General features: G+C 38.5%; 2 protein-coding genes across 4 annotated transcripts in view; one reads left to right on the top strand and one right to left on the bottom strand.

The window, feature by feature from the left end:
• The window catches only part of Rap1a (RAP1A, member of RAS oncogene family), an 85,628-nt gene that overhangs the window by 36,725 nt on the left and 25,116 nt on the right, over nt 1-23,787 (bottom strand). The window lies entirely within an intron of this gene.
• On the top strand, nt 3,290-5,923 carry LOC103734956 (mitochondrial import inner membrane translocase subunit Tim23). Its single transcript, XM_008834032.1, is given in 6 exon segments — nt 3,290-3,320; nt 5,378-5,476; nt 5,479-5,635; nt 5,637-5,763; nt 5,766-5,850; nt 5,853-5,923. Coding segments are annotated over 6 exon segments (570 nt in total).

Genomic DNA, 23,787 nt, shown 5'->3' with positions numbered 1-23,787 from the left:
GTTGTGGATTTAATAAAATATACCATCACTGTGAGAATTGTCTGTCATATATAATCAACTCAGAATTACTGTTAACAATCTAATCATATCTTATTTCTAGAATGTTAGGTTCTTATATTCACCTACTATTTTGATGTTATAAAGAAAGACCTTTTTCCAGGTAAAAATTGACTTTAGCTCCTGTACTTGGGAGGCAGAAACAAAAGGAGCTCTGTGAGTTCAAGGCCAGCCTGGTCTACATAGTCAGTTCCAGGTCAGTCAGGCTTACACAGTGAGAGTCTGTCTTAACAAAAAAGATCTTTTCATTTCATTTTACTAAAGAAATCTTCAAGCATTATTTTAATAATTCTAGATTTGAGGTGGAGGAACTAATAAAAACAAGTTGCATGGCTGAATGTTACCCCATTATATCATATAAACAATTTCTAAAAGACAATTTTTGTATCAAGAAACAGAAACACCTAATTTAGGAAGAAATTCATTCTAGTTTTGTTTTTCTTTTTTGGAAAGACAGCTAGGAAAACAAACATTTTTGTGACACAACTTGAAACAGGATTGTTCTCTGTGTTATGAATTTTCATGTTATCAAGCAAATGAGTTAGCAAGATTGTTTTTTGATAGCTTGCTAGTTTTTGTTTGTGATAGGACTTACTACTTAGTCCAGGCTGGCCTCAAACTCAAGATTCTCCTATCTCAGCCTCTGGAATGCTGGGTTTACAACTGTGCACCACCACACCTGGAGACAAGCTGGTACTCTCAAATAATACTGACACTGATTTGAAGACTTGAAAAAGAACTAAAAGAAGGGCTGGTAGCAAAGCTCAGTGGTAGAGGTGCTGCATGTCAAAGCCCGAGATCTGAGCCCCCAGCGTGCCAGCATAGACATAGACATAGACACAGACACAGACACAGACACACAGACACACAGACACACACACACACACACACACACACACACACACACAAAGAAATCATATCATTTCCTTTGTGCTTTGTCTTAATGCATTAAAAAGTCTTCTTTTGCTAATGCAGTAGTTTAATCTGAATTATGGGTGAGGGGATAGAGAGATGGCTCAGTGGTTAAGAGTACTGGCTGCTGTTTGCTGAAGACCCAGGTTCGAATCCCAGCAATCACATGAAACTGACACATCCATAACACCCAGTTCCAGGGGATCTGATACCCTCTTCTGGCCTCCACTGACATTGCATCACACATGTGCACTTATATTCATGCAGGTATAATAGTAAAACGCAAAAGTTTTTTTTAATTAAAAAGAAATGTGGGTGATAAGGTACATATATAATTAAATTCGCAGATTGGGTTGTTTTGTCGAAATATTTTAGAAAAAACATACTTCTAAATGAAAATCTCAGGCATACTTATTTTACTTTAAATCAGATAAAGGTGCCAAAGTAAAATACACTTCTCATATCAAAATGATAAAAATTCAAAGGGAAGGTCTTTATTAAAATCTCTATAACTTTTCCTCCTAAATGTCAAATACTCGGAATGCCTCTTATTAACAGAAAAAGGGAGAATAGTACTGCATCCAAAAATATCCTGTACTCTATGCCTTTGGGAACAACATGTGCTCTTGGATCTATGGGCTATCAAAATAGGGACTGCCTGTATCCTGTTTTAGCAACATAGTAAATCATCAAAAAGTGCATCCATCAGTAAGCTTCTAAGGGACATGGAAATGGAAGAAGTCAAATACAATGTTTGTAAACCAGGCTGAAAACTGTGTGTGTGTGTGTGTGTGTGTGTGTGTGTGTGTATGGTATGTATGTTCATATGTGTCTGCACATATGTACAGGTTCACATGCACACATGTGTGCAGATGTATGTAGATACATGTCAATGCTGGATGTCTTCCTCTTTCGTTCTCCACCTTATTTTCTGAGACAGAGTCTCTCACTCAACCTGGAGCTCACTGTCTGGGTAAGACTAGCTGCCAGTGAGCTTGAGGGATCCTCTTGTTTCTGATTCGCCAGCATTAGGATTACAAGTATGTACCACCTGCCTGGCTTTTTACATGGTTGGTGGGTATCTGAACTCAGGTCTTCATGCTTGTGGAGTAGGTATTCTACTAACTGAGCCATCTCCCCAGCCCCTAGGTCTGAAAAATCTTAAGACTAACACCTCTTAAGAGTGTATGTTTGTATTATAAAACCAGTTCAAAATCACTCCAAGGATGAGCCACTGTGACCATTTTCAAGAGCAAGTACTGAGATGCACAAAGATCTAGTTTTTACGCTCAGTACTAGTAGTACAAAAGATTGACCAAAACTTTTTTTTTTTAAACTTTAAGAGAGACACTTGACCAGGATAACTAAATTCTGTTAAGTACAGCTAAATATATTCAATTCTGGAATCCTTGATAGACACACTTCCACAAATGGAAGCATTTGCTCTAATTTTATACCCTTAACAGGACTGCCAAATTTATATATATATATTGAGACAGACCTCCTCAATAGGTAGCCTGACGCTGAAATGACCCTCAGCCTCCTGAGTGCTCAGATTACAGGCATGCTCTACCACGCCCAGAAATATCTTTATTTTTTTATAGACCATTTCATTTCTTCCACCCAGCTGAAATGTTATGACCTTTCCTGAAAGGGAAAAGAAAACCACATTACCAGAAGCAACTGTATATTGAGACAGACCTCCTCAATAGGTAGCCTGACGCTGAAATGACCCTCAGCCTCCTGAGTGCTCAGATTACAGGCATGCTCTACCACGCCCAGAAATATCTTTATTTTTTTATAGACCATTTCATTTCTTCCACCCAGCTGAAATGTTATGACCTTTCCTGAAAGGGAAAAGAAAACCACATTACCAGAAGCAACTGAACTTTTATACAGCACTCTGCCATTTACAAAGCTCTTAAGTAATCAAAAATAAAAAAAAAACAACAATCATTATTCTATTATATTGTATTATAAAGAGAAACCTTATATAAAGTTTTTCTTGAATTAAATGACATGCATAAGTAAGATGCCATATCCAAGCCTGTATCCCCAGATTTTAAATGACAACTTTCTTTTTCATGTCTTATGCTTTGCTGTGTATATATCACCACCACAAAAGTATTAACAGCAGGAATGTACTACGTGCTTAGTGTGTGCCAGGACTGCTGTAAGAAAAACTCAGAATAAGGGGCTTGAGGATGTAGCTCAGTGGCAGCACATCTGCTTAGTTTGTACAAGACATTGATTCAACCCCCAATATTAACTTGGGGGAAGGAGATAGCTTATGCTTATGAGGTAGAAACTAATTAGTAACATGCTCAAGAGCCCACATCTAGGAAGAAAAGGTATGATTCAAATTCAAGAAGCTTGATTCCAGAGTTTATTTGCTAGCATAACACCTGCTTCTACTCCCTTGTGTTGATCAACCTGAATATATGCACAGGCTACCGCTGAAGGCTGAGGAGAAAGAGGACATGTAAGGAGAGTGTATCACTGTGTGCCTTGTATGTATTACTTGGAAGCCAGGGAGAGGAGGTGTGGGCGGAGGAATATTATAGACATCAAATTCTAAGAAAAAGGACTCAAGGTACTCTTGGAGTAAACTACTGAGCATTCACTGTGACAAGTGAGAGAAGAAATGACCACATAGGATGTTTTAGCAGCAGGCTAACAAGTTACCATGGTCTTTCTACGACATCCTAAGAACAGGAACTTTCTTATCACAAGAACAAAGCCACCTAAAGTTTTATAGTAGGAGCCTGGGAAAAAATAAATAGCTGCATGAACACTGTGTAGGATGAACAGAGGAACAAGAAACTGGAGAGGGCAGACCAGTAAGGATGGCAGTAAACTGTTTAAAAAAAAACTGTTAATATGTTTTAATTTTTAGCAACCCAGGTAAACAATATCATCATTTGAAAATATAAAGAAAGATGTCATCCCTAGTGCCCTAAGCAATACTTGGGAAACAGTAAATACTCAATGGCATGAAAGAAATAGTTGAGCCTGGATTCAAAGCCAGACTAATGTATATGGTCTTTCCCACTGTGTTCAATAGTTTATATTTCAATAATCTAGGGCAGCATTTAGAATTGGATGAGAATGGGACTGGCACTTGAGATAAAAAAGGTTAATCTTTTATCAGTTCAGCAACACTGGTGTAAACAACAAATAAGAAAATGTACACACAGCATTTAGCAAAGCTAAATGCTGCTACTTTACTGTCACTGCAGTACTCCTGGTATTTTGAGGAAAGCTTTACAGAGGAAATTTAAGACAAGAACGTACAACACTTCCGGTTTAGGAACTGTAAATTACGAAGCAGCAAAGCAAAATGCACTGATTCTTAACCTTCTTGAATTGATGTCACAGCTCTTGGAAAAGCTCAGAGGAAATGAGGACAGGCTGATGCCCTGAGCCAAAGGGAAAAACACACAGACTTAGCTGGACCCGAAACCAGACTCTGTAAATGCTAAAAGCCTGGACAAGTCACTTCCCCTCATTTATATTCAATGTATTAACAGATGAAACAGGACTAAGACATCTCATTGTTTTTTAATTATTAAGCAATGTTAACACAATTTAGGTACAAAAATTTAATGTTTATTCCCTCCAAACTAAAGTGAGAGCAATGCCATATTTGTTTTTTTTTAAACCACATTAGAAAACTATTAGCATCCCTGTTTATTAGTCTGTTTAAAGAGTCTTGAATCCATCTTAGCATGGCCATGTTAGGAGTTTCCTAGTCTCACAAGGGTTCTAGTTCTATGTTATATGCTAATTCCTGTACTTAAAGAAACTCAGGGAAGCAATATTGAAGCCTAATTAACTTATTTACTTACTTTATTTATTTATTTATTTATTTTTGAGACAGGGTCTCGTGCATATCAGGTTGGCCTCAAACTTGATATGTAGCTGAGGATGACCCTGAACTCCTGATCTTCCTATTTCTACTTCCCAAGTGCAAAGATTATGTGTGTATGTGTATGTGGGCTCAAGTGTGCATGTGTGTGTGTGCATTTGTGGGACCATGCCATGTTTATGCAGTGCTAAAGAGAACCAGGACTTTGTGCATGCTAAGTAAGCACTCTACGAACTGAGCTATAGCCTCTGCTCCCAGATTCTTAAATTTTTTCAAAGATGAAATGAGGTTAAGACAAACAGAGCAACACAATTAGAAGATAAATCAGATTGGAGTCATGATGTAGAGTGGCAGTAGCCACTAAGTCTTTCTGCTATTGCTGTGAAACAACGGGACTCACAGCTCTGGCCTGAGGTGGCCCCAGCCTGAGATGGCACTAGGAAGCTGAGGGCAGTTTGCTGCCACGTCATGTGGGGGGCGGTGGCAACAACACATGAGTGTGGGAGGATCGGCCAGCTTCTTTTGGAGTTGATGAGGCAGATTACTTGCAGGCTGATTTGGCCAGCATTTCACTAACTACCATGATCCCTCTGTATCCATAAGTAAATTTGGATCTACCAGCTCTCCGTTAGGATACAGATAATTTATTTTGCTAACCGGAATTGATAAAACCCAGGGAATATTTGAATTTGTCTTCTTCATCACCAGATGTTCCATGACAGGAGATACATTTGGGACAGTTCACACTTCAGCTAGGATTGAAAACACCCAGAACATGGCCTGGTCCACACCAAGAAAGTAGATTTCTGAATATGGTAACTAAGAAAGAGGCACTTTTGGCTAATCCTCCAGGTTCCCTGGCTTTGCTCCACAGTGCATGTAGTGTCATCATCAAGAAAACATGAGGTGCAGAAGATGACGTCAACACACAGTAGCAGTTGGAAACATGACAGACATGGTGTATAAAGGTACAGGTAGTCTTCAAGGGGTAGCATGAAGTGGTGTGACAGGACTAACACCAGCCTCTATGTACTACATTACATCTGGAAGCACATGAAAGGTTCCTTACTCCAACAGTCACTCTGAAGATCTGCTACCTCGCAGATCGGGGACACTTGAGTATTCATCCAGACTAATTAATAAGCCAATCTGTAGTTGCTTTTTCTCTTGCACCTACAATTACTTTAAATAGGAAACTCTGATTTGCTGTGGAGACCACAGATGGATGGTCAGGGCTGTGCTTCTTGCCCTAAGTTCAAGCCACACCCTTTGGTGGCTCACTGAATTTGCACCTGTTCTCTCCTGTTCCCTAAAGTGGAAAACCACCCACTGTTCCCAGAATTCCCACGCCATACTTATCAACAGTATCATCATGTTTGTTCTGAAACTGTAATATTGCCCTGTAATCTAAATAAAGGGTGAAAATAGAACCAAAGTCATAGCTCTAACGTAAAAATAAGTTGAACATGTCCTATACATGGCCATTAAGCAGGAATAATTAAATTACAAATGTTGATTTTGTGACAAATGTTAAGAAATACAAAAAAAATACACAAAAGGGCATACAACTATTTAACTTACAGAATTTCTAGGACTTAGACTGAAGATGTACACTAGGTAAGTCATTCTACTTTCTCATAATGAAATCAAAAGGAGATCCTATAAAATTGGGAGTGCTTCATCTGGTGATTGGGATGTTTACAAATGGATCCCTTCAAACATTCACAGTTCCAACAGTCTTTGACATGGCCATCAACCATAAAAGACAAAGTAACTTGGTAAAAGCTGGTACCTGAACCACTCCAACAGATCGTCTTCTGACTGCTGCATAGCCAATCTTTCTCCTTCAGTTTAGGAGCTAGAATGACTTCAAAAATGACAAATTCAATCACATTAGTGATTGATAAACCCTCCAGGTAAGTAAGATATTTCAGTGATCCCCCATTATCCTTAAGGATAGACTTTAAAAGGCCAAAAAGGATGGTCTGCATAGTCTGACCCCTAAATCCCACCCTCGCTTCATGTGACAAGGTGCTTCCTTCTGTTCTCAGTTCTCCATTTCATTTTCTGCAGTATGCCATGCTCTCCTTTGCCAGAGACAAGTCTTCCGGTAAAGTGCTTTGGTGAAGAGACTGGGGTGCAACCTAGCATATTCAAGGCCCTAGATTCAATTCAACTATTGCAAACAAACATACATTTTGAGGAATAATGAAGCAGAAAAGGGCTTCAAAGAGTATGTGGTTTAATTTTTCAAAAGCGCTATTTGAACAAAGATCTAAAGGCTAGGGGAGGGCTGGAGAGATGGCTCAGCAGTTAAGAGCACTAGCTACTCCTGCCGAGGATCCAGGTTCAGTTCCCAACATCCACGTGGTAAGCACAACCATCCTTAACTCCGGTTCCAGGGGATCCGACGCCCTCTTCTGGCCTCCACAGGCACTGTACAACACGGATGCACTTTCTACACACAGGCAATACAATCACACACATAAAAGTAATAAATTTGTTAAAAGGTTAGGGGAGATTAAAGAACAGCCATATGCAAATGAGGAGGGTAGGAAAGCCTTGAGAAGCCTGGTAACTTCCATAAGAACAGGTAATGTCCTGCAAACTGGACAGCAAAGAGGGGTATCAGTAGGAGATATAGTAGAGATGGAAGAGCTAACTCCCAACTTTTAGACCATGGCAAGGACTTTGGCTCTTACTTGACATGAGAGATGAAGCTACTAGATGACTCTGAACAGAGGATGGCAAGTTTCCTCTAGCTATGAAAGCACTCAAGGGCAGAAGTGGGAAGGACAATCTGAAGGCAGCTGCAACCTAAGACAATGTGAACCAAGGCAGCTGCAGTGGGGGTGGTAAGAATGAGTTGGCTTCAGATAGTCTGAAGACGGGGCTAAACACAGAGGACTGGGAGGCAGAGAAGACTGCTAGAAAAGAACCAGAGGGGCTGGAGAGATAGCTTAGCTGTTAAGAACACTGGTTGTTCTTGCAGAAGACCTGGGTTCAAATCCCAGCATCCACATGGCAGCTAACAACTGTCCATAACTCCAGTTCCAGGGGATCCGACGGCCTCTTCTGTCCTCCATGGACACTGCATGACATGGGTGCACTTTCCTACATGTAGGCAATACATGTATACACATAAAAAAAATAATAAACAAAATATATTTTTAAAAAAGAACCAGAATAGACACTAAACTACAAACTCAAGAAACTCAGAGAAAACTGAGTAAAATAAATATCTATTCAGGCACACATCAAACTGCAGAAAAATCAAAGACAATGAGAAAACGCTGAAAGAAGCCAGAGGAAAGAAAAATCAAGGATTAAAAATTATTTTAGATTTCTCTTCTAAGCTACAATTCTGCATCTAGGTCAATTAACCTTTGAAATGAGGAAAGAACAGATTTCCTCAAACAAAAATTGAACAAATTAGCTACCAATAGGCCTGCCTTCCAAGAACTGTGAAAACATGTTCTTCAGAAAGGAAAATGATTTTAGTGATAAATGTCACTTTTCTTATCCATAATTGGTCTAAAAGATAACATTTGGTGGAAAATAAATTATACAACATACCAAAATTTATAGAACAGAAAGTCCAGCAATAAACCCTCATATTTGTTTATAATAACAGTAATAATAGTTTATGAATTACATGAACTAAATGGCAGCAATGTTACAAGGGATTGGTGTGAGAAATTTTGTTATAAGGCACTTACACTGCCCAGTAAGTAGCATAGTGGTCAAGGACTGTCACTTAAAAATCAGTATAATCAATTTGGTAAGAGGAAAAAAAAGAGTAGAATACAAAATAATTAAAACCAGAATAGTGAAAACAACAGAAAACAAAAAAAAGGAAAATAAAAATAAAAGAAAAAAGAATAAGGGCAATAAAAGTGACAAACATGGTAGGTCTTAATCCAATGAGAGCAATCATCACTTTACACATCAGCAGTCTAAATACACAGAGACTGTCAAGAATATATGAAGTTAGTATTTGTTTTGTATTTTATTTTTTGATTTTTTTCATTTGTTTGTTTTTGAGGCAAGGTTGTTTTCTGTAGGTCTGGCTGGCTATGTAGAGCAAGCTGGTCTTGAACTTGCAGCAACATCCCTGCCTAGGTACCATCCAAGCACTGGGATAATAGGCGTGTGCCACCACATCTGGCATACAAGTTCTTATTTTGAACAGAGTGGAAATGAAGACAACATACCAAAATGTATAGACTACAGAGCCCCCAAAAAAGCCCTCACCTACATGGTCACATAATGTTTTACACAGGTAGCATTCAGTCAAGGAAGAACCCTCTTTTCAACAGAAGGTTCAAGGACACTGGCTATTCACATGAAGAAAATGAAGTTGGACACTCTCCCTATACTGTATTCAAAAACTGACTCAAAAGAGATCAAAGCTCTAAATATGAGACCGTTAACTAAAATCACACAGAAGAAAATGTGGAGGAAAGCTACATAATACTGGATTTAGCAGTAACTTTGGAGCACGACACTGCAAGTGCAATCACTAAAAGGAAAAAGCAATAAATTGGACAACATCAAAATTTAAAACTTTTATGAATCAAAGACACATCAACAGGGTACGCTAAGATGGCTCAGTGAGTAAAGGCACTTGCCACCAAGCCTTATGACCTGAGTTCAATCCTTAAAATCCACACAATGGAGAGAACTAACTACCACAGGCTGTCCTCTGACCTCCACATGTAAACAGTGATACATGTGCCAGCACATCACACACACACACACACACACACACACACACACACACACACACACACAAAGACATCAATAGAGTGAATGCAATAGTAGGTAGGAATGGTGGCTGCCAGGGAGCTGTGAGAGGGGACAATGAGAAGTTGTTATTTAATGGCTACAGCATTTCAATTATCCAAAATGGAGAGTTCTGAAGATGTGTGGTGGTAACATTTGCATAACAGTGAATGAACTTAATATTACTGGATTTTATACTAAAAAATGATGGTAAATTTCAGGTTACTTACATTCTACCACAAAAAATACAATGCCATTCTTTCTGTTAACCAAAACAACAACAAAAAGCTATCCAAGGATAACAGGAGGGAGCAGTCAGTAAAGTAAGGGAAACCATGTGCCACTTGGAATAAAGAGAAATAAGTATTTCAGAGGAAGTGATCCACTGTCTAATGCTAACAAGTGAGATAAGGATTGAGAAGTGGCCACTGGAGGTCACTGGAGACTTGATAACTGGATTTCAGTAGAATAACTCAAGGACAAAAGCTTGGCTGGCTTCAGGAGAGCCACAGATCATTTTTCAAAGGGGTATGCTTAAAGGAGGAATAGAGAGATGGTGTAGTCATTACAGGCTCAAAAGGAGTTTTGTCTTATTTTTGTATCAAAATCTAAGTGCTATCTGGCAAATAGCTACCTAGAAAGAATCAGTCTCAAAACCAGGTTTACTGCTTAACACTTGGAAGTTATAATGTAATTAGGAATCTTATTTAAAAAAAAAAAAAAAGACAGGGTCTCCCGGGGGCTGGAGAGATGGCGCAGCACTTAAGAGCACTGACTGCTCTTGAAGAGGATCTGGGTTCGATTCCCAGCACCCACATGGCAGCTAACAACTGTCCATATAACTCCAGTTCCAGGGGAATCGGATGCCTTCTTCTAACCTCCGAGGGCACTGCACGACATGGGTGCACTTACACACATGCAAGCAATACACCCATTCACATAAAATTTTAAATAATAAAATATTTTTTAAGGAAAAAAGAGACCAAAAAATTTATATATATATATATATATAAAGATAGGGTTTCCCCACAGTACCAGCTGGCCTGGAACTTGCTCTGTAGACCAGGCTGGCATCAATTTCACAGAGAATCAGCCTGCCTTTGCCTCCCTAGTGCTGGGATTAAAGGCATGTGCCACCACACCCAGTTCTAAATCTTGCTTTTAGCTACCCTTCTTGCTGGGTATGCCCAAATACTCCCAATTGTTCTAAATAACACTACACTGAAATTCAGTTGTGTCCCTGCCCTCCCAGGGTTTTTCTCTGTTGCCCAGACTGACTTTGAAGTTGTGATCCTCCTGCTCAGTCACCAGAGGGCTGTGTTCATAAATTTTTAAAATCCAGTTTTATTTCTTTGGGTTACATTCACAGATGAACACTGATTATTAGATCAAAAGTTAGGAATATTTTTAACATTATTCATGCAGATTAATGGTTTTACCAATTTACATTCCCACTGGGAATATGTAGGCCCCATTTCACCATTCCCCAACAGCACAGAGCTGCTTTTACGTTAATTCTGTCATCAAAACTGTACTTTAAGTTTCTCTGATTTACTAATAGGCTAAGACTTATTTTCCCCCAAGTATTTATCAGCTTTATGCTTTTTACTTTCGTGTACCGTTGATCTGTTTTGTTAAGAACAGCCACAGGTTCCACTGTTCAAAAGGCCCTCACAGCCAGGTGTTACTGCTTTTAGTAGTTTTATCACACTCAAATTCATTTTTTGTAAAGTTACATTAAATCTCTGTTTTCCTCTGAGATTCTTCTCTATGTAGTTCATATTCTGTTTTACCACTACTAAGAACTGGGCATTGGTGGTTAAACTGACAAATGTAAGGACCATAGAAAGTTTTTTTGGCTTTAATATCTGGACTATCGACTGGTCTCCACTTAAGATTACATTTAGTTTAATAAATTTATGTTCAGTACATGAGTATTTAGTTAAATATACAGAAATCAGTAAAGAGGAGCTGGATTCACAACACCTGTAATCAAGTTCTGGCTTCAAATACCAACTGGAAGAATTAACTCCTTAACATTAATTGTCATGAGGTCATGTTTTGAGGACTTATTATGTGCAAGTGTGACTCTAAAATTTTTACTTTTAGTCAAGTTATTTAATACAACTTTGTATCACAAGCACCAGTTTGCACAAGACAAAACATAAAAGATTAACTCATAAAATTCATAGACAGAAAATGACAGAACCAGGATTTGAACGAGGCTGACTCCACTGGCCCCATTCTGGCTCCTAACCACTCTAGTGTATGCCCTCTAATCTTGAAAATGAGAATATCACCTAGCTCACAGAGGATTAACTACAGTAGTACAAAAAACTTCCTAAGGTGGCAAATTAAGGAATTAAGGATATTTGTCTGAATAACTAACTCTTATTCAAATGCTTATTGTCAAGATGTATTTGGATTTTAGCTTTTTCTGATATCAGAATTATTTACATACACATAACGAGGAATCTTGGGGAAAACATAAAACTCAAATGCTGCTTCCTATGCAGTCACTGGAGGTGCTTTTATGTAGTGATTATGGAGGTGATTTAGTGTGCTTGTGGCATCACATTAACACCCAAAAAGTCTCCAACTTCAGAGCATTTCAGATTTCAGATAGGATTGGGGATGTTCAATTGGATGTAAACTGTTAAAAAGTACCATGACAGCCTCTTGCTTTCTGGGTAGCATAAAAAGCTCTTGCCACAGACTATTTCATGCCATGAAAATAATAGTGCAAAGCACAAGACTCAGCAGGCCACATCAGGCAATGTGCAAGGTTAGGAGCCCATGAAACAGGGCTGGCTGTCTCCTGGAGAGCACCAGCTCTTTGGTTTACACCCACTGCCAGAACTTGTGCCCCCACAGCCATGTCATGAATCCTCCGTGCTTCTTTCAATGCCTCACTTAGATTGTATCCATCAATTCATGCCTGCTCAGTCTTCCTTTCTTTACCTTTCTCACTACTTCTTTTTTCATTATATAATACCTGGTAATCATACAATTCATATGCCATAAAATTTCACCATTTTAAAGTATACAATTCAGTGATTAACACTGTATGACAAGGTTGTACAACCATCACTGCTTCTTAATAGCAGAACATTTTCATAACAACTCTAGAGAGAAATCCTGTATCCACTGATACATCCTCCCACCGCCCTTCCTAATTGTCTTTACAATCACTAAACTAGTATGTGTTTCTATCGACTTGCCTTTTATGGTCATTTCATGGAATCATACAATTTGTATGGTCTTTTTATGTCTTTTTTCTTTATTTAGCATAATGTTTTCAAGTTCAATCACACTGTACTGTTACTACTTTCTTTTCAGGGCTAAATAATATTGCACGAATAGCTAATATCGTATTTTGTCTACCCATTCATCAGTTGATGAACACAGAGTATATCTACTTTTTCTTTATTGTTATAAACATTTGTGTACAAGTTTTTATATGAAAGTGTTTCCAATTCTCTTAGGCAAATATCTAGGGGTAAAACTGCTGGGTCACATGGTGACTGTTTACCTTTCTGAGGGAGGAACCTCCAAAGTACTTTCTAAGGCAGCTGTAGCATTTTATATTCTCACTCGAAATGCAGGAGAGCTGCAGTCTTTCTACATCCTCAGCAGCACTTCTGCTGGTTTTTGTTTTGTCTCACACAACAGCCATTCTAGTGAACATGAAGTGGTATCACTGTGGTTTTGATCAGCATTTCCCTAAGGCCTTGTATGAAAGGCATGTTCATAGCAAACTTTCTGTAAAGGGCAGATAGCAAACGTTTCATGCTCTGAAAGCCACAAATGGTCTATGTTGCATATTATTCTTTGCTTGTTCCCCCCCCTCCCCCGCATCATAAGCCAGTCTTAGCTTAAGGGCCACACAGAACAGGCCCTGGATCTGTCTCCTGACCTCTCCTTCACTGTTTCTGTCAAGTGTCAACTTTGTTGGAAGCAAGATAAGGACTGTTTTGTATTTTCATCTTTCACAAATACTATAAGGTCAAAGTACTGAACTGAACTTCTTGAAAGAAGGCTCTCATTTAAAATACATATGTATCTCTCTACAGGCATTGTGCAATGCAATGCATGCTACTTTAAAAAATTTTTTCTAAGCCGGGAGTGATGGCACATGCCTTTAGTCCCAGCACTAGGGGGGCAGAAGCAGACTGATCTGTGTGAGTTCAAGGCCAGCCTGGTCTACATAGTGAGTTCCAGGCCAGCTGGGGGTACAAGGAGACCCTGCCTCAAAAAGACAAAAAAAAAAAAAAAAAAAATTTCAAAAGGCCACCCCCCCCCCCCCAAACCAGGCAGCTTAGCAGGGTATAGTGGCACACACTTTTAATCCTAGTGAAACCCCATCTTGAAATAACAGAAAAAAGAGAAAGGAGGGAGACATGGTTGGGTGGCTTGCCTAAAAATATTCTAAGATGGGTGTGTATGTGATCAAAATATATTGTATGAAATTCTCAAAGAAAATAGAAATATTTTTGTTTTTATTTTTGTGAATTTCATACAATATATTTTGATCATATTTAGAAATATTTATTTAATTAATTTTTATATGTGTATCAGTGTATTGCCTGCATGCTTGTAAAAAGTGTACCCGAGTCATTCAATGGCTGCCAAGGTCAAAAGAGGGTGTAGGATCCCCTGGAGCTGGAGTTACGGACAGTTTTTAGGCACAATGTGGGTGTTGGAATTTGAACCTGGGTCCTCTGCAAGAGCAATCAGTGCTTTTAACCATTGAGTCATCTCTCCATCCCAGAAATATTTATTTTTTAAAAAGAATATTCTAAGACCCAAAGCTGTGGAGATGGCTCAGTCAGTAAAGCTTCTGCTACAAAAGTGTGAGGACCTGAGTCTGGATCCCTAAAACCAGGCAGAAGAGCAGGGCGTTGTGGTGAGTTCATGCAAACCCAGTGAAGCAAGGTAGGAGGGGACAAGAGGATCCCTGGAAAGCTCCAGGCCTCACAGAACAAAGCTCCAGGCCAAGGAGACTTTGGTGGAAGGTGCCTGCAGACTGACACGTAAGGCTGTCTCTGGAGCACGCACGCGCGCACGCGCACACACACGCGCGCGCGCGCGCGCACACACACACACACACACACACACACGCGCGCGCAATCTTTCATTATTCAAAATTTTATTTAGGAAAAACTGTTAAGCATCATGTAAAATTTAAGAATCTGCTTCTGAATCAAATATTTCTAAATCCTAAAGCAACAAGATTAAAATTGCAGTAATATAATGTGGCAGAACTTACTACCTATTTTTCTTAAATATATAGTCAAAACAAGCAAAACTAAAAGGAAAACACAAAACATTTTAGAGTAGTGAGACTGTTCAACATACTATAATATGTCAGGGCTGGAGAGATGGCTCAGCAGTTAAAAGCACTGGCTTCTCTTGCAGGGGACCTGGTTTTGGTTCCTAGCACCCACACAACAGCTAACAACCACCTGTAACTCCAGTTCCAGGGGATCTGATGCCTTCTTCTGACCTCTGCAGGCACTGCACGACACGGGTCCACTTACATACATTCAGGCAATACACTCATACACATAAAATAAAATAAAGTAAAATAAAACAAAAATACATACACATAAAATAAAGTAAAATAAAACAAAAATACTATAACGTGGACACATGTCACTTACCCTTTTGTTCAAACCCACAGAGAGTATAACAAGAGTGAATCTCAGGGCAGACTGTGTAACAGAGTGATAACAATGCCAGGTATGTTCACCCAGTGTAGCAAACTGACTCTCCTGGGAAACGGCTGAGAATGAAGGAAGATGGGCATGTTGGACAGCAGGCATGTGGGAAATCTCTGTGCTGTCTGTTCAATTCTGTTGTGAACCCAAAACTGCTCTTAAAAATTTAAATCTGTTAACAAAAAAAGCATATACTTCTGGCAAATGTTAAAAGGCCAACAATTTCAACAATGTGAATTCAGAAAATGACGAGTAGACAAACAACAGGAAGTGATTCTACACAGAGCTCTCTGACACAGTAGAATGGAAAGTCATCTAAGAGATAGCAGAACTAAGCAGCTACTACAGGGAAGCTGCTACATGGTCAGAGCTTTCTTGACTTTGAGGGGAGTGATACTATCTGTCCTGCCTTTTTCACCGGACTATGAGGATCAAACAAGACATACTAGTACTCACATAAAACAAGACCAAATTTTTAAATTAAAGTAAGTACAAACGAGAATTCTCTGGGTCTTCATAGTCATAAGAACTCTTTTTTCTAATAGTCCCAATGACATCAATGAACAGTACACTGATTCTTTTTAAAGCATTTCTAATAGAGGAATGAAAATCAGCAAACCCATATCATATTCTGGATTCATCAAGTACATAAAAGCATCCCGATCAGTTCCCTAGCTCTTAGGGATCCAAGACAACACTCATTCTTTTGAATCTTTAGATCATTCTGGGCAAAAAAAGAATAAGTATCATAAATTTTTAATTATTAAACTAATTACTAAAAATTTTATGAGACCCAATCGACACTTCAAATATGAAATCACAACCAGTGGTAAAGTTTTGACCATCAACAGCAAAATAAAGGACTTAATATTATGTGTTAAGGACTTTATATAGACTGTTTTATTTCCATGACCATAAGGTAGGGGGGATACTAATATCATTCCTAGCATGTTTCTAAGTATATGTAAAATGTATTCGTAATTGCACATAGGGGTATGCTTACACACATGCAGGCAAACCACTCATAGACATAAAATAAAAACAAATAAAAAACTGATTAATTATCCATATTTATGGAGTACCATGTAATGTTTCAATGTGCGCTATTTCCTCAAAAATGTATTATCTCTGTGGTGACAACATTCAAATTCCTTTATTTAGCTTTTAAATATAAAGTACATTATTATGATTTATAGTAGCCCTACTGTGCAATGGCATAACCACTGCTCCTATTTCACTACAAGTTTGTATCCATTAACCAACTGTATTCCATTCTTCCCTATCCTTTACTTCTCCTGGTCTATAGTAACTACCATTTCACTGTCAGCCTCTAAGAAACCAACTTGGGGGCTGGAGAGATGGCTCAGCGGTTAAGAACACTGGCTGTTCTTGCAGAAAACCCAGGTTCATATTCCAGCACCCACATGGCAGCTAACTCCAGTTCTAGGAGATCTACAGGCTCTTCTGTCCTCTGTGGGCATTGCACGACATGGGTGCACTTACCTACATGCAGGCAATCACTTATACACATAAAATAAAAATAAGTAAAATATTAAAAAAAAAAAAGAAACCAACTTGGTCATATTCATGGATAGGTGAGATAGCATAGTACTTGTCCATGCAAGAATGGCTTATTTCACTTCACATGAATTGCCAGTTCAGAAACTGGGAGATAAGTCAGTTGATAAAATGCTTGCTTTGCAGGCACAAGGACCTGGGTTTGACTCCCAGAACCCATGTTTAAAAAAAAAAATCAAAAGCTAGGTGTGGTGGCTCATTAGCCAGCTAGCCTACCCTACTGGGGTAGTGAGAGACCCTACCTAGGGAGGGAAAAAGACGGATGACACCAAAGAAACAACCGTAGTGGTGTCCTCTGGCCTATTCTTTCTCTCTCCCTCTCCCTCTCTCTCTCCCTCTCTCTCTCTCTCTCTCTCTCTCTTCTCTCTCACACACACACACACACACACACACACACACACACACCAGGAATTGCCAGTTCCACCCATGTCACAAATGACAAGACTTCTTCCTTTTTATGGCATCCTTCATATTTTACAGCTCAAGAGTGTGAGGCTAGGAAGCAGTGTGAAGTGGCTCACACTTGTAATCGCAGTAGAGTCTCCTGAAATTCCAGCGAGACAGTGTCTCAGACACTGAAGACTGTCACAAGTTCCAGGCCAGCCTGGGTTACAGTTTGAACTACAGAGTAAGACCCTGTCTCAAAAAAAAAACAATAGAGAAAAAAGGAAAGGAGGACGGGGGAGGCAGGGAGACAGGCTGGCTGGCAAGCAAGAGAAGCATCTTACCAAAGTTCACCACTAACTGGAACTAGAATCAGAATTCAGCAACAAAACTGGTACTCACAAACTTTACACTATCTTCCCTAATAGCTAAATGGTGTATTTATAAACTGTCATTTTTCTATAGTAAGAACAAAACAAAAACCCCATAAAATGGCAAAGTTGCCAGATATATGCTTCCACTTTCAATCCTTATCCAGCTACTGGGAACTGATAAAGTATTTAGTTGCCAGAATGCCACATGAGGGAACAGGGCGATCCAGGAAGGCTTGAGATAATAATTCCTATACATATTCATTCTTATCATCACTTCTATCTGTTATCTGAAAATTCAAAGTTAGGCCTAGTTTCAAGTTTCTTTGTTCATAGTGGCTCAAGTCTTTAAATAAAGTCCAACTCAGTGACATTAGGTCTATTGTCACTGTGGTTGGAAATGTGCTACAATACACGCTGAGTAGGGGTACATAAAATACTTGAAATACTGTCTGTTGGTAGAAACAGCACCCTGAAATATTTTTATTATTCACTCCACCTACTTTCCATCAACATAACCAATCACCTTCACCTCCACTTTCTCTACTCCAGATTATTCATGTTTACATCAAGTCTGTGCATAAGAGACTGTTCACAAACACCAATGCATTACCACCAGACTCCTAGAAAATGCAATTTTGAGCAAATTTCTAAAAAATTTTTGGGGGGTCTTTTTGATACAGGGTCTCCCTGTAGCTCCAACTGGTCTGCAACTCAAGGCTGGCCTTGAACTCACAGAGATCCATATCCATCCTCCTGCCTCTGCCTCCCAAGTGCTGGGATTAAAGGCATGCCGTCACCACACAGGGCTCTAATAAAACATTTTTAACCATGGAAATTACTGAGTACATTTTTGCTGGAAAAATTTCTCAGTAGAAATAGAGCATTAATTTAATCCTGGAAAACGCTTGATGGAAATACTGCTTAATGATAGTGTCTAATTCTAGTTCTTAAAAGTTACATCTATAGGAATTGCACCTTTTTCTTACTAAAAAAATATTGGATGGGGGCTGGGAATATAGCTCAGTGGCAGAAGGCTTGCCTAGCGTGTGTAAGGTGATTGCTTGGCATGTGTGAAGACTTACATTCAATTTCTAGAAATACCCCAACCTCTCCCAAAGAAAATAGGACAGTTAATAGAAAGCAAAACCTTGTATTTGAAATCTGTATGTTGTAGGACAGAGGCCAACAGGTGATAAACTTGCAAACAATGAGGCAGCAAGATGGCTCAGCAGGTAAAGGCGCTTGCCACCAAGCATGACCGGACCCACATAGCAGAGCGTACTCCTATAAGTTGTCCTCTAATCTTTACATGCAGGCACACATACACAAGCACATATGCACATACATGATAAATAATGCAAAAAAAATTTATGCAAAGAATATCCCAAAAAGAAATGATTAAAATTATAAATGGTCATAGTCCTGAGAAAAGCAATTATCATTTTTTTGCTACATTAAAAGAAACATCCCATACAAAAAAATGCAGTGTATTAGAACAAACCTTAAGTTGTAAAAATTATTTGGCTATTAAATGATAAAATTTCTGAGTACATAAACACACGATCTCTGTTAAACGGAAATTATATCACAGATGAGCCATGATTTTGCTATAAAACATATCTGAAAATATAATTACTACAGAGGAATTTATATGTAAAATGTTTTGAATATCGAATACACCAAGCATTTCCACTGAAGAGTAAAATTTTTAACACACTATAGACTAGAAAGATGGACAGTGTTATCTATAACATGTACATGCATTCACATTGATAAGAAAAATTTTCTCAGTAACTGAACCTATCTTAATCCTCTGCCACATATAAAATTATCAAAATAATAGCAAACAATTTACAAAATCTTTAAATGCTTTACACAAACAAATGATGGTGTGAGCAGCACTCAGGCTGGGCTTGAGTTTCATACTTGATTCTTCAAAATGAGTTACTACTAAACTATTTATTGATATAAACAAGCATTAGTTAAGAGATACCAGGCAATAAGAACTTAAGTGTCAAAACTATCTACAAGAGCATAAACAGCTTGCTTTAGAGGTCTAAATTTGGACTGAGTATATTAACTAGAGAAAAAGTACTGGTAGTCAAACAAAAAACACCTGAACACAGGAGAGACCTTAATGTTACTAAAAGCCTTAAGTATTTAGGGTTCAAAGGGAGAAGTCACAATTAAATATTTACAACTAAATATGTTAGAAGCCATACTATTAACACTGATCAGATCTAGACCTTTAATTCTAACACTGGCAAGAACCAAACAACTATAGTGTTGGTCCACATCAGTCTGTAAGGTGTAACTGAGCACAGCAAACACCTTAATACTTACTTCTGTATCTAGGTGTAGTTGAATTTATGACGTATAATAGTCTTTAATATACAAGTATAGTATTTATCTATTAAAGATATGGGGTGATGAGAGATAAAGGAAAATATAGCTATCAAAATCTAATAAGAAAAATACAATTCCATTCTCAAAATGTTAGCTTGACTAATTTATCAGTTATTCAGACTTTGAGTTAAAAAAAAAAGTTATAAAAACCATTTTTTCGAAAGAGCAGCTGAGTTCTGTGTTGAGGTGTTCCACACTACTAAATGTATCCATTTTATACTCTCTAGGCCTTTATATGTTATTTACATATTCATTGAGCACCAACTTTTTTAATTTTTAAACTGAATTTTGGCAAATTTCATAGAATATTTTAATCATATTTAGACCCCTTCCCCTATCTGCACCCTCTTACAGCGCCCCCCCCCCCCCTTAGTCCTTCAGTATGAGTTCATCCACTGGTGCCTGGTTAACCTACCTTGCATCACTCCCTTAAAGAAAACCAACTCTCCCTCTCCCAGTAGTTATTGGTTACCAATAGTTCCTCAGCTAAGATTGGAGCGTCTTACCCTCTTTTCCCCACTTCTAAGCTGGGTTTTTGTCTGGTTTGAGCTTGCATGAGTCTTTTGCGTACTGTAACCACTACTCGAGTTCACAGGAGTAACTGACCAGCTGTCTGGAAAACCCTGTTTCCTGTGGTCATACACCCCTTTGGCTCTCACAGTCTTTCTGCTCCCTCTTCTGCAATGATCTCTGAGCCTTGGGTGGCAGAGGTTTGATACACATGTCCTATTCAGGGATAGGCATTCTGTAGTCTCTTATCCTCTGTACTTTGACCAGTTGTGGCTCTCTGGGTTAATCACCATCTGTTGCATAGTAGGGGACAGATGTTGTCAAGGGGGAAATGGGGAAAATGGGGGTACTTTAACTGGGGATGGAGAAGGGAGCATTATACAGGGGGAGAGAGAGGAGAGATAATGCCCAGGTCATGTGAAAAACCAGAGGGATATTTATCAGTTCAAAATCTACTGAAAAAATACACAATCATTCATATATATACATATGAACAAGTGCATATGTATAGCTGAAGGCTATACCACATAAAACACAGTGCCAGGCAGGGGAAACCATCTTTTAAGTTACAACATATGCCACTGTTTGTGGCCTGGATTCGCTATGGAGACCAGGCTGGCCTTGAACTCACAGAGTGCTGGGATTAAAGGCGTGCTCTACCATGGCTGGCTTTATTTCACTGTTTTAAAATAAGCACTTTAAGTTCATAGCTGTGATTAGAATTTTCAAGTTCTAAACTTCATGGCAAAAAAAGAGAGAAAATTCCCCTAAGAATGGATACCACAGAACAAACTAAAGAATAAAGACATTCCTGAGAAAGAAAAAGTGTCCAAAATAGCTGTCAGAAAGCACAGGGTCCTTTACTTCAAGGCTCAGCAAACTCTGACACACAGATCAAATCCAGTCAGTCTATTGCTTTTGTGTGGCCTGTAAAATAAGAATTTTTTTACAAACTTAATTTTTTTAATTATGTTTTAAAATATTTTATTTATTTTTCATCTTTTAAAAAATATTTTATTTATTATTTTTATTTTATGTGTATGAGTGTATTGCCTGCATGAATGTGAGTGCACCCATGTCTTGCAATGCTGTGGAGGTCAGAAGAGGGCTTTGGACTCCCCTGGAACTGGAGTTAAGGATGGTTCGAAGCTGCCATGTGGGTGCTGGGAATCAAGCCCTGGGTCCTCTGCAAGAGCAGTCAGTGCTCTTAACCGCTGAGCCATCTCTCCAGTCCCTTAATTCTTTCTTAAAAAGGGAATCTTGCCAGGCGTGGTGATGCCTTTTTAATCCCAGCACTGTGGACATAGAGGCAGGTGGATCTCTGTGAATTCAAGACCAGCCTAGTCAGAAAAACTAAATCTAAAATAAATCAATCAATTTAAATAGGGGGGTTAATTTAAAATTTGAAAATCAAGCTGAGTGTTGTGGTACACATCTGTAATCCTAGCACTTTGGAGGCTGAGGCAGGACCATGAGTTCCAAGTCAGCCTGAAATACATGAAGAGTTTCTCCCAAAGAAAAAAGAAGAACCAAGAAAAAAACCAAACAACAATAGAAAACTTCAATACTTTGTGATGTAAGAAACATACAAAATTTGAGTTTCTGTGTCTATTAATAATGTGGACACAGCCACATACTTGTGTACAGACAGCTTATGGAGGCTTTCACCCCACAACAGCAGGGAGGGTACAGTCATTCCTGGGCATCTGCTATCTGTAGGGGATTGGCTCTGGGACGCTCTACATAAACCAAAATCTACAGAACTCAAATCCCTAATATTACAAGGCATGGCAGCTGCATGATATCTATACATTATACCTTACATCATCTTTAATTACTTACAATGCCTAATATAAGGTAAGTGCTATGTAAATCATGGTTGTGCTGCATTATTTAGGGAATAATGACAAGAAAAACAAGTCTACATATCTAATACAGATATAAATTGTTCTTAAATATTTCTGACCCACTGTTGGTTGAATGCACAGATTCAGAAGCTACCAATACAGAGTCAAGTGTACTTACAAAAAGTACCTCATAGTCCTAAAAGCCTAAAATGTTTAGTATCTATTCTCTTATAAGAAAAGTTTGCTAATCCCTGCTCTAGTTTAGCAAAGGAAGCATTAATTTAATGTCAGGAGACATGGACAAACAACAGATAAGAAACACTAGAAAATATGATACACACAAAAAACCTGAAAGGAATAAAGGTGGGTGTTGTCCACATGCCTGAATCCTAGTACTAGGGAGGCTGAGGCTGGAGAATCAAGAGTTGAAGGCCAACCTGGGCTACACAGTGAGCCCCTGACATGGAATAAATTAGCTATAATTATTATATTGCCTACTCACCATGCACAAAATATTGTTTTGAATGCTTTATATGTATTATATTTAAATCCTTTTACTATTCCTATGAAGAAGAGATCATTATCCTCATTTTATGAGGCAAAGAGATTAAAACTAACTTGTCCCGGGTGAACAGGCATAAATTATAGAATCATGATTACAATCCAGGCAGTTTGGCTCCAGCATCTGTGTGGTTAACCACAGTAACATGCTGCCTTATCAGTCACTCTCTTGTCTAATTTGTACTGCAAAGTAGATGTTGATTTTCCTTAGAATCAATGTATAGTCACGTTACTTAAGGATGGGGATATGTTCTGAGAAATTAGTCACTGCGTGGTTTTCTTGTCATGCAAACATCAGAGAGTATACTGACACAAGCCTAGATGGAATGGCCTGCTGCACATATTAGCTAAACAGTGGGGTGGGGGTAATAATTTTTGTTATTAGGACTATGTTGAAAACACAACAGAGTAAGCCAAAGGAGAAAATGATGCAATCACAAATTATGATTAAACCATATTAAAACAAAAGAACAAAAGTGTGGCACCAAATTGAACGGAACTTTGACAACCAGGATGGAACAAACTCTCTCTTTTAAACCCCTCCAGTATTTAGTGACTCTTCAAATCCTAAAAAGCTAATTTTTACTGACTCTTCTTGTGTTATAAAAGAAATACCGTAACTAAAGTACTTCTTATAAAAGTCTGGAAGTTATCAATTACTTTTTTTGAAAAGAATTCTAATGCTGAATAGTCAATAAAAAAAGAATCATGGTTAACCTGAGATGTATGGGGCTGCTGTTGGTATAACATGGCAGAATTACAGAGATTATAAAAGACCTATGGCT

Source organism: Nannospalax galili, unplaced genomic scaffold (assembly GCF_000622305.1).
Source record: "Nannospalax galili isolate Female #2095 unplaced genomic scaffold, S.galili_v1.0 scaffold475, whole genome shotgun sequence".
In the NCBI taxonomy this organism is placed as follows: Eukaryota; Metazoa; Chordata; class Mammalia; order Rodentia; family Spalacidae; genus Nannospalax; species Nannospalax galili.
The sequence above is the reverse complement of the archived record's forward strand: the minus strand, read 5'-3'. Positions and strand labels throughout refer to the sequence as shown.